We start from the raw sequence: 12,238 nt of genomic DNA, 5'->3' as shown, positions 1-12,238 counted from the left end.
AGATAAATTGCCTTTCATTGTGAAAAAAACAAGTCACAGTATTTTCGCACATAAAGTATGTAGAGCTGAACGCATCCTGAGATCCAGCCACATGTGTGTGTGTAGCGCAGTGTTTTTCAGCCACTGTGCTGTGGCACACTAGTGTGCCCTGAGCAGTCTCCAGGTGTGCCGCCATAGAAGCAGAGCCCAGGCCCGTCAATGTTTTGCCGCTATTGAGGCCCTGGAACAATCATACTGGTGGGTTTAGTGGTTGCAGAGCCAGGTCTAATTTTGGGCCCGGGCAGTGTTGGGCTCTTCTGGCTTTCTCAGATGTGCCTCAGGCGTTACCTATGGAGAAGCTGCGACATGACATCCTAGGACACGCAACTGCACCATGCATCACCATTATATTTGAGTGTGCCTTGGCAATATTTAATTGTGTTCAGTGTGCCGCGAGTTGTAAAAGGTTGAAAATCTCTGGTGTAGCGTATGTGCCTGGTAGCTACAACATGTCATCATCATCATCAGTAGGTCTTGTACAAGGTGCAAAAAATACAGATCCCAACACGTGTATAGTATTTGCTAATGGCCTGGTCTGGATTAGATGTATTTTCGTAAGCACGCCCTTAATGCGTATGTCCCTTTACCCCCCAGTTCTACCTCTGAACTCTCTGTAGTTCTGTACCTGTGTGGGTTCATTAACTGAACATGTGCAGTGTGAATTATTTCCAGCTAAGCTAAGCATATAGGCTCATGTTTCACGCTTCCTCAGCCCCAATGTTTTCAAAGCCAGCTTTTGCTAACTCATAGCTACCACCATGACACCTTTTAAAACAGACTAAATAGTCAGGGCTGCCATCAGAAAATCCCCCCCCCTTCCCCCCGTCAACAGCCTCTCACCTCCCCGTGTCCCTCCAGTAGCCTCTTACCTCTCAATTTCCATGTGTCCCACCAGCAGGTGTGGATTTGGTGCTGGGCTGCCAGCTGGTTGCAGCTCGTGGATCAGCAGGCAGCCATGGAGAGACAGCGCAGGTGGCATTTTCGAATTTGACGCCACGCCAGTCGTGAGCCAAACGTAGCTCGCCACTCATGAGCCGCCACTGTGGCCGTTCGTTATTGGCTGCTGGTCCGGGAGCTCCGATTGTCTCATGGTCGGTGTCCGATTCGAAATGCCTCCGGCGCTTTCTCTCCATGGCTGCCTGCCGGTCCATCAGCTGCAACCAGCTGGTGGCACAGAGCCAAATCCACACTGCAGCCACCTGGGCCCCCTTTGCTGTCCGGGCCCGGGATTGTGGTCCTGGCAGTCCCCCCCGATGGCAGCCCTGCATATAGTGAGCTATATATAGAGGGCAAAGGACATTCTATAACAATGAAAATGCCTGGGATTGTGATGATATGTACAGGAGATTAATTAGTGTAATTTATATTGCTGTTTAAGGTGGGTTATGTATTGATCCACCCAGCAACCTACAGAAATGTTGTAACATCCGCTAATTTTAATTACAGGTTTGGTTCCACTTTAAAAGGAGACTTTTAGCAGTATGGTAAACTTTGTGATATATATTACAGCCCCTGATCCCTCTTTAATGATAAGGAGAGTCCTATTTCCGGGGTAGAATTGTGTGAGATGTATATATACGTGTATGGGTATGGCCATTATATTCATGCATTAAAACAACTACTTGGAAAAGCACTTCTTCAAGCTAGTTATAAATTCAATAATTAAAATTAATTATAGCTACTGTGGCTGCAGACGGAGAATGTAGAACACACGCTGTTAATTATACATTCAAAAAGTTTAATTGCGCTGTGTAAACACATTACAGGTAATTAGGAAAAATGTATAATACTTTCAATTTGCTTATCACCAGGATAGGCTGGTAGAGGCTGGCAGGGCATTCTGGGAAGTGTAGTTTCACAATGTCTTTCCAGATATAGGTTCTTCAGCATGACTAGAATTTCTTATGGTTTAGTTGGTCTGGAACTACAAGTCCCAGCTGGGAGTAGTTAGGGCATGCTGGTACTTGTAGTTCCACAGCAGTAAGCGGGTCACTGGTGCAGGAATTAAGCCATCGTGTATTGGCTTGCTTCTTCTCTCATATAAGAGGTGGAACCTCCGAGTTGTCCTCAAAATCTCCGTCATGCTCCTTTGCATCTTTCGGCGCCGAGCTTTGCAGCTGATGCGGTCCGCAGACACCGCTTCTCTTTTCTCGGATGATGTTAGCCACATCGGGAAATGAATACGCTTTTGGATCCACTTCCAATTTTTCAATTCCTTTTGAACTGCTGAAAATAAACCAGTGTTTGGAATGAGTTAGGTCTAGGACAGCAAATTACAAGGTACACAATATCCTACAGTGTGGCCGATCCGATCAATGCTTCGATCCGGCGGAGCGATTATGGGATCAGTGCACACCCGTATACACTCAGCATTTTCTTGCTCAGTGGGTATAGTGTTTTGATCTCTTACAACAGGATTGGGAGGTCAGGAACGAGATAGTGTTAGCAGCTTACCAGACCCCGATCTCACTATCACCGTTTCAGTAGCGCTTGGAGCATTTATCAACTTACAATGTTCCAACGATCCTGCTAACACACTCCCTAATTATCACCCGATCATCCAATAAATGGGTAATAAGTACTTAGCGTTACTATAAAGTATATACAGCATCACAACGTAATTAATAGTCAATATAGGCTGCGGTTACCATAACATTTCTTACATTCGCCTCCCAAACATTTGAAATATCTCCTTTTTTACAACTTAATCCAACAAATAAATGAGAATAGTAAGGAGTACAATGATTAGGCTAATACTGTAGTAGTAGTAGTAGTAGTAGTAGTAGTAGTAGTAGTAGTAGTAATAATAATAATAGTAGCAACACAAACAAAGCAAAGATCTATACTTTTTCAAATTCATCTACTGTTGCAGGGCTTCAGAAGTTGTAGAATAACCATCTCCATGATATACTGTATATTCACATTGAAGCTCAAGTCTCTATAATGGGTACAGGGTGTGCGGTGGGGTTCAGTATGATTTGTCGGCGCTTGGGATCCTGACCGTCTGTAACGACCGATCAATGAAATACCGTCAGAGGTCTGAATACTGACCGATCAATGAAATTCCGACAGGGGTGAGTTTTGGCTATTCTCCCCAACCCCCTAATCCTAACCTACCTGTCGCAGCCTAACCCTAACCTGCCCCCTTAGTGCCTAACCCTAACTTCCCTCTCGTGGTGCCTAAACCTAACACCCCCTCCCCACAGCCTAAACCTGCCCCTCCCTCCCCCGCAGCCTAGCCCTAACCCTCCCCTGGAGTGTCTAACCCTCTCCCGGCAGCCTAACCCTAACATCTCCCGGGGCGCAGCCTAAATCTAACCCCCCCTGGGTTGCGCCTAAACGAACCCTCCCTCTCTGGCCCTACACCTAGCCCGCACTGTACTTACTTTGGTTGGGATTCTGACGTCGGTACCCTGACCTTTTCGGGATACTGTTGTTGGCATCCTGATGGGTGTTGGGATTCCGACGTCAGGATTCCGGCGACCGGCAACCCGACTGCCGACATGTTAACCACTTCCGTGCGGTGCACCCTGCACCCATGTAATTATACTTACCCCTCCAAAGTCCTGCAGGGGCTGGCGCTGCAGACAGAAATCACCAGTAATTTCCCTGTGTTTTGTGCACGCCATGTTCCCAGAGACCTGCGCATGTGACTCGTCATTCTCAACTCGTGGTCTAAGTTTTAATGTGGGGGTGGTGGGAATGACTATGCAGGTGCGCCTGGGCCAGTGACATGCGGTGAGGTGAATGGCTGGGGAGGCACACATGGGAATGGGTCTGAATGCTGGGAGCCTGTCTCACCTCCTGGTCACTGTAACTGTACCCTCACTACACTGATCTACAGGGTCCATTGAGTCTCCTACCTGCATCCCTGTGTCTTCCTTGCTAATGCAGACTGAGCTCCGGCTACAATGCACTTCCTGGTCACATGACACATCCAAGTGTCCATCAGTGCACAAATCCCGCCCCCACACTCAGAGGCATGCCTCTATTAGCTCCCATTCTGTGCAGCATTACTGCCCGTGGTGTGGCCCCGGCCCCAGCTCTGCAAAGCATGTCTGATAGTAGAACAGAGGCAAAACTATTGCTGCCTCATCTCTCGTCTCCCTGCAGCTCAAAGGATCTCCACAAAGCTGGTGAGTGTTAGCTATAAAAAGGATTACAATAAAGAAGAAGATAAGAAGATGTTTATGTTATAATAGGATTTTAATACCTACCGGTAAATCCTTTTCTCTTAGCCTGTAGAGGATGCTGGGGACTCCAAAAGGACCATGGGGGTATAGACGGGATCCGCAGGAGACACGGGCACTTCAAGACTTCAAATGGGTGTGAATTGGCTCCTCCCTCTATGCCCCTCCTCCAGACCTCACTTATAGGAACTGTGCCCAGGGAGACGGACATTTCGAGGAAAAGGATTTTTGTTAACCAAGGGTGAGATACATACCAGCTCACACCACAGCACACCGTACAACATGGCATTTAACTAAAACCAGTTAACAGCATGAACCAAAAAATCAGCAACAGGCTGATCGAAACTAAAACACAACCTTTGTGTAGCAAAAGCAATAACCATGAACAAGTACTGCAGATAGAGTCCGCACTGGGACGGGCGCCCAGCATCCTCTACGGACTAAGAGAAAAGGATTTACCGGTAGGTATTAAAATCCTATTTTCTCCTTCGTCCTAGAGGATGCTGGGGACTCCAAAAGGACCATGGGGTTTATACCAAAGCTCCAGACCGGGCGGGAGAGTGCGGATGACTCTGCAGCACCGATTGAGCAAACATGAGGTCCTCATCAGCCAGGGTATCAAACTTGTAGAATTTTGCAAAAATGTTTGAACCCGACCAAGTAGCTGCTCGGCAAAGTTGCAGTGCCGAGACACCCCGGGCAGCCACCCAAGATGAGCCCACCTTCCTGGTAGAATGAGCCTTCACTGATTTTGGTAACGGCAATCCAGCCGTAGAATGAGCATGCTGAATCGCATTACAGATCCAGCGTGCAATAGTAGGAGCCCCAATCTTGTTGGAAGCGTACAGGACAAACAGATCCTCCGTTTTCTTAATACGAGCCGTTCTAGCAACATAAATTTTCAAAGCTCTGACCACATCGAGACTTTGAATCAGCCAAGGCTTCAAAAGCCTCAGGTACCACAATAGGTTGGTTCATGTGAAGAAAACCACCTTGGGTAAAAATTGTTGATGAGTTCTCAACTCCGCTCTATCCTCGTGGAAAATCAAATAGGGGCTTTTGTGAGACAAAGCCGCCAATTCCGACACCCGCCTTGCGGACGCCAAGGCCAACAGCATGACCAGTTTCCAAGTGAGAAATTTCAACTCAACCGTTTGTAATGGTTCAAACCAATGTGACAAAAGGAACTGTAACAGCATGTTAAGGTCCCATGGTGCCACCGGGGGCACAAATGGAGGTTGGATGTGCAGCACGCCTTTCACAAAAGTCTGTACTTCTGGAAGCGAGGCCAATTCCCTATGAAAGAAAATTGATAAGGCCGAAATCTGCACTTTAATGGAGCCTAACTTCAGGCCCGCATCCACACCTGCTTGTAAAAAATGGAGAAACCGACCCAGCTGAAAATCTTCCGTAGGAGCCTTCTTGGATTCACACCAAGACACATATTTTCTCCAAATACGGTGGTAATGCTTTGCTGTTACCTCCTTCCTAGCTTTCAGTAGAGTGGGGATGACCTCACCGGGAATACCCTTTCGCGCTAGGATTTTGCGTTCAACCGCTACGCCATCAAACGCAACCGTGGTAAGTCTTGGAACACGCACGGCCCTTGCCGTAACAGATCCTCTCGTAGAGGAAGAGGCCAGGGATCTTCTATGAGTAATTCCTGAAGATCCGGATACCAGGCCCCCCGTGGCCAATCTGGAACGAGTATCACCTGAACCCTTGTTCTTCTTATGATCCGTATCACCTTTGGGATGAGTGGAAGTGGAGGGAATACATAGACCGACTGATACACCCACGGTGTCACTAGGGCGTCCACTGCTACTGCATGAGGGTCCTTCGACCTGGAACAGTATGTCTGAAGTGTCTTGTTGAGGCGAGATGCCATCATGTCTATTTGAGGAATTCCCCAACAACTTGTCACTTCTGCAAAGACCTCTTGATGAAGACCCCACTCTCCTGGATGGAGATCGTGTCTGCTGAGGAAGTCTGCTTCCCAGTTGTCCACGCCTGGAATGAAGACCGCCGACAGAGCGCTTGCCTGTTTTTCCGCCTAGCGGAGAACTTTTGTGGCCTCCGCCATCACCGCTCTGCTCCTTATTCCGCCCTGGCGGTTTATGTGCGCCACTGCGGTTATGTTGTCCGACTGAATCAGGACGGGCAGGCCGCTAAGATGTTCTGCTTATCGAAGGCCGTTGTAGATGGCCCTTAATTTCAGAATGTTTATGTGCAGACCAGCCTCCTGGCTTGACCATTTTCCCTGGAAATTTTGGCCCTGTGTGACTGCTCCCGAACCTCGGAGACTTGCGTCCGTGGTCACCAGGATCCAATCCTGGATCCCGAACCTGCGTCCCTCCAGAAGGTGAGAACTTTGGAGCCACCACAGGAGAGAAACCCTGGCCCTGGGAGAGAGGCTTATCTTCTGGTGCATGTGTAGGTGAGACCTGGACCACTTGTCCAACAGGTCCCACTGAAAAACCCTGGCATGGAACCTGCCAAACGGGATGGCCTCGTAGGCCGCCACCATCTTCCCCAGCACCCGAGTGCATTGATGAATCGACACCCTTGCCGGTTTCAGAATCCCCTTGAACATGTTCTGTATTCCCAGAGTTTTTTCCATCGGGAGATAAATTCTCTTTAGTTCCGTGTCCAGAATCATGCCCAAGAACGACAGCCGCGTTGTCGGAATCAACAGTGACTTTGGCAAATTTAGGAGACAACCATGTTGCTGCAGAACTGTCAGGGAGAGCGCAACGTTTTTTAGTAACTGCTCCTTTGACCTTGCCTTTATCAGGAGATCGTCCAAGTACAGGATAATTGTGACACCCTGCTTGTGCAGGAGCACCATCATTTCCGCCATTACTTTGGTGAAAATCCTCGGGGCCGTGGAAAGACCAAACGCCAATGTCTGAAATTGGTAATGACAATCCTGAATAGCAAACCTCAGGTAAGCCTGATGAGGAGGGTATATGGGGACATATAGGTAAGCATCGTTTATGTCGACTAACACCATAAAATCCCCCCCTTCCAGACTGGAAATCACTGCTAGGAGAGATTCCATTTTGAATTTGAATCGTTTCAAATATAGATTGAGGGTTTTTAAGTTCAGAATCGGTCTGACCGAGCCATCCGGCTTCGGAGACCACAAACAGGCTTGAATAAAACCCTTCTCCCCGATGTGACGGGGGTACAGTGACAATGACTTGCTGTTGACACAGCTTTTGTATTGCAGCGCTCACCACTTCTCTTTCCGGAAGAAAAGCTGGCAAGGCCGATATGAAAAATCGGTGTGTGTGTGTGTGTGTGGGGGGGGGGGGGGGCACGTCTTGAAACTCCAGTTTGTATTCTTGGGTCACGATTTCCAGCACCCAATGATCCAGGCCTGAGTGGGTCCAGACCCGACTGAAGAGCTGAAGACGTGCCCCCACCGGTGCGGACTCCCGCAGCAGAGCCCCAGTGTCATGCTGTGGACTTGGCAGAATCCGGGGAGGACTTCTGTTCCTGGGAGCTTGCCATAGCCGGTGATCTTTTTCCCCTTCCCTTACCTCTAGCAGCAAGGAAGGAGGACCCTCGTTCTTTTTTGAATTTACTAGACCGAAAGGACTGCATCTGTACTGAGGCGTTTTCTTTTGCTGTGGAGGGACAAAAAGTAGAAAAGATGACTTACCCGTGGTAGCTGTAGATACCAGGTCCGCGAGCCCCTCACCAAACAAAACACCACCCTTATACGGCAGTGCCTCCATATCCCTCTTAGAGTCAGCATCACCATTCCATTGATGAGTCCATAATGCTCTCATAGCCGAGATTGCCATGGCATTGGCCCTTGATCCCAAGAGGCCAATATCTCTCGCAGCCTCCCTTAGATAGACTGCAGTGTCCCTGATATGACCCAGTGTCAAAAGAACGCTATCCCTATCCAGGGTGTCCAAGTAAGATAATAAGTTATCTGCCCAATTGCCAATAGCACTACTCACCCATGCTGAAGCCACTGCAGGTCTGAGCAGTGTACCCGTAGTGACATAAATAGATTTCAAGGTAGTTTCCTGCTTACGATCCGCAGGATCCTTTAGGGCCGCCGTGTCAGGGGACGGAAGCGCCACCTTCTTGGACAGCCGCGCTAGAGCCTTGTCCACATTGGGAGTCGAATCCCACTTTTTCCTATCCTCAGAGGGAAACGGATATGCCATAATAATTCTCTTGGGAATCAGCAACTTTTTGTCAGGAATTTCCCAAGCCTTTTCAAAAAGAGTGTTCAGTTCATGAGAGGGAGGAAATGTTACCAGAGGTTTCTTTCCTTTAAACATACAGACCCTTGTCTCAGGAACAGCAGGGTCTTCCGTGATATGTAATACTTCTTTTATTGCCACAATCATGTACTGAATGCTCTTAGCCATCTTAGGATTCAACCTGGCATCACCATAGTCGACACTGGAGTCCGAATCCGTGTCGGTATCTGTGTCTGCTATCTGGGTAAACAAACGTTTTTGTGACCCTGAGGGGGTCTGAGTTTGTGACAAAACATCTTCCATGGATTGTCTCCATGTTTGGTTCTGAGACTCAGATTTGTCTAATCTCTTATGCAACGAAGCCACACTTGCATTTAAGACACTCCACATATCTACCCAATCAGCAGTCGGCGCCGCCGACAGAGTCACTCCCACATTCTGTTCTGCCCCCACACCAGCTTCCTCCTGGGAAGACCATTCAGCCTCAGACATGTCGACACACGTGTACCGACACCCACTATCACACTGGCTATAGGGAACAGACCCACAATAAGGCCCTTCAGAAAGACAGAGAGGGAGTGTGCCAGCTCACACCCAGCGCCTCACCCCGTCTGAAGGAATATACAATGCCCCAGACCTCGCAGCACTTTTATATATATATATTCAACCCCAAATATGCTGTGCCCCCCCGTTTTTGCACCCTGTTACTTGTGACAGAAGTGAAGGGCCAGGACCAGCGTCTCTGCAGCTTGCTGTGAAGAGAGAGAGAAGATGGCGCTGACAAGAGCTGGAAGGACAAAGCCCCGCCCCCTAAATGGCGCACTTGAGTCCCGCTTATTTTTAAACTGGCGGGGGTCTGTATACAGTGCCTGGGCATTGTATACCTCTTTGCCAGATCCCAAAAAGAGGTTTTATTGCTGCCCAGGGCGCCCCCCCCTGCGCCCTGCACCCGTGTAGTGCCATTTGTGAGCGGGAGCCATGGGGTACCTCCAAGACTGATGTCTTCTGCCGCCTTCACTGAAGTCTTCTTTGCTTCGGTTACTCACCCGGCTTCTCTCTTCTGGCTCTGTGAGGGGGACGGCGGCGCGGCTCCAGGAACGAGCAGCTGGGCTATACCAAGTGATCAGACCCTCTGGAGCTAATGGTGTCCAATAGCCTAAGAAGCAGAGCCTTTAACTCACAGAAGTAGGTCTGCTTCTCTCCCCTCAGTCCCACGAAGCAGGGAGCCTGTTGCCAGCAGTGCTCCCTGAAAACAAAAAACCTAGCAGAAAGTCTTTTCTAGAGAAACTCTGTAGAGCTCCCCTAGTGTGTGTCCAGTCTCTCTGGGCACAGAATCTAACTGAGGTCTGGAGGAGGGGCATAGAGGGAGGAGCCAGTTCACACCCATTTGAAGTCTTGAAGTGCCAGTGTCTCCAGCGGATCCCGTCTATACCCCCATGGTCCTTTTGGAGTCCCCAGCATCCTCTAGGATGAAGGAGAAATATATATATACTGTATATATATATATATATATATATATCTTCTTTGTATTATTCTAATCTCAGGCGTTTGACATGGTGTATGACAGGGAAGGCTCTGCCTCCTCTGCCTACCCTGATTGCATGTCCCTGGCCTGGCCAGGAGGCATTGAACATCCCAAGAAGTCCATCTGTCTGAGTATTTCCCACATTGATGAGCGCCATACACACATCAGATCAATCTCTATTATCAGGTGCTTTGCAGGACGTTCGGTCCTTTATGCTAGTCTGCTGGACTGTGGATAGCGAGGCCTGCTGGTGATACGGGAGCTGTCCCTTCCACTGGGGAAAGTCTGGAACTCACCACTCATTACCTGCACGGCATTATCAGTAGGCGGCTTGCGTGGAATGCCATGTGCAGAAAACTGTGTCATTAAGCAACACAACACACATCTGCAACACTGCCGCGCGTTCTACGGCCCGCTTAAGAGTGGGGAAAGGACTTGATACACAAAGATACAGATCTAGGCAGCTCCTGTCTCACACTGTACAACTGACACCTAGAACACTTCGGCTTATTCATGTCAGCTCTCTATTTTTGGTGGCACACAAGAAACCTGAACTTGTATATATCCAGGGAATTAAGATTTTCTTCCTGAGGTGCTGGCGGCTGCGGTGCCGTTATTATTTTAATTGTGAGATGAATGAGTAATGAGTGATTATGCAGAGTCACGGTCTTGGCGAGCCGCGCCAGTCATGAAAACAGACTGTGAAATGTTGTGTGCGACTCGGTCCTGTTGGGATAATTACTGAGATATTATTACTGACAAAGAACCAGGCTATAGACTCAGCCCGGGGAGCACACGCAGTAATGGTAAAGTGTTCCCATTCGTAAAGGCTGTGATACACAAAGGACGGGTATGAATAACAGTCACGTATATGATTAGCTGTGTATAGCACTGACACAGCATAAGGCAGCACAGGCATTAGGGTATACCTGGAGTATATACATTCACATGCGGACAATAGAGACCCCCCCCCCCCCCCGTTGCAAACCCTTCACAATCAGGCCGTCCCTGACACAGAAGTGATATAAAGCAACACTGTGAATAACCAGGGCTATGTTATAAAGCAGTGCTGTAAATGCAGATGGGGGGGGGTAGTAACTGGGCTTTTAGTACACTGTGACCTCATCAGAGACTGGTCAGTGGTACAGGGCTAGCTAAGGGGTGGTCTTCAGTATACCAGCGCCGGAATCCCGACAGCCGGCATACAGACAGATTTTCTCCCTCGTGGGGGTCCACGACCCCCCTGGAGGGAGAATAAATAGAGCCCGCAAGGGGCTCATTTGCGCTCGCCACGCTGTCGGTATGCCGGCGGTCGGGCTCCCGGCACCGGTATGCTGGTCGCCGAGAGCCCGGCCGCTGGCATACGATACTACACCCCGAGCTAAGAGCTCTGCAATGGAGACTGGAAACTGGTGGGACTGGACTCAGATCTGATTGGATAGGAGACGCTTCCACCCAAATAAGTGCCAGGATTACTCCGCACCTGTTATCCGAACAGATTAGTGCTTAGTTCTCCCCCTCCAAATAATGCAGCCCAGCAGCTGCTATCAAACAACACTAATGGCCACTTTAATGGATTCCACAGAAAATCTGCTGTTCAGGGCAACTCTGCTGCATTGTTTCCCAATTAGTTCAATGTGTAACATTGTAGGGCGTGATTCTAATTTGTATGGACGCAGCAGTGATTCAGAAATATACTAATGTTGCAGGACGCGTCTAAGGACAAAAGTCGTCTACTCTCTGTCCAGAGACGCAGCATCTGATCAACATCGGCAGTCTGAGCATACTCAGAAGGGCCGTCCGAACTCCGCAGACGAGGCAACTAAATTTGCGTTGGAAGATGCAGACACGGGCTTTGGCACACCCAGAAAATGTGGCTAACACTCCTTCATTTTCTGAAATGGCCACCCTCCCCGTCCCACAACGGCTGCAGCCTGTCAATCAGGCAGCGGCTTTTCCAACACTGCGACCAGAGTCCAGCTGCACACTGGCGTTTTAAGAGAATGTGTGCAGAATCCGGGTGTGCCACTCCTCTCCACGGCGTCGTGGGTTCCGGCATTGTGCCGGAGTCTACTGCGCATGACCAGGTCTCCTGAAACATGGTCCGCAGATAAATTTTGTACTGCGCATGTGCGGTGGCCATTTTGGGTGAGATTTTTGCAGCGGCTGCTGTGGCTGCAGCAGCTGCAGCGCCCGTCGCGGTACTCCGGAAAGGTAAGTATTAAAACACTGCGATAGAAACGCCAATGCAGCTGCAT

At 49.2% G+C, this 12,238-nt stretch overlaps 1 protein-coding gene across 3 annotated transcripts in view; it reads right to left on the bottom strand.

Moving 5' to 3' along the window:
- Positions 1 to 1,756: 1,756 nt before the first annotated feature.
- The window catches only part of DNAAF11 (dynein axonemal assembly factor 11), a 238,155-nt gene continuing 227,673 nt past the window's right edge, over positions 1,757 to 12,238 (bottom strand). For 2 of the 3 annotated variants that reach the window (XM_063921265.1, XM_063921263.1), the window contains exon 12: positions 1,757 to 2,265. In XM_063921265.1, coding sequence (XP_063777335.1) covers positions 2,076 to 2,265 — 190 coding nt within the window. In that variant the 3' untranslated portion in view covers positions 1,757 to 2,075. The remainder of the gene's footprint in view (positions 2,266 to 12,238) is intronic. The other variant, XM_063921264.1, reaches the window with a different exon arrangement.

The sequence above is a fragment of the Pseudophryne corroboree genome, chromosome 5, assembly GCF_028390025.1.
Source record: "Pseudophryne corroboree isolate aPseCor3 chromosome 5, aPseCor3.hap2, whole genome shotgun sequence".
NCBI lineage: Eukaryota > Metazoa > Chordata > Amphibia > Anura > Myobatrachidae > Pseudophryne > Pseudophryne corroboree.
Note: the sequence above shows the minus strand (reverse complement) of the source record. Positions and strands in the feature narration are given on the sequence as shown.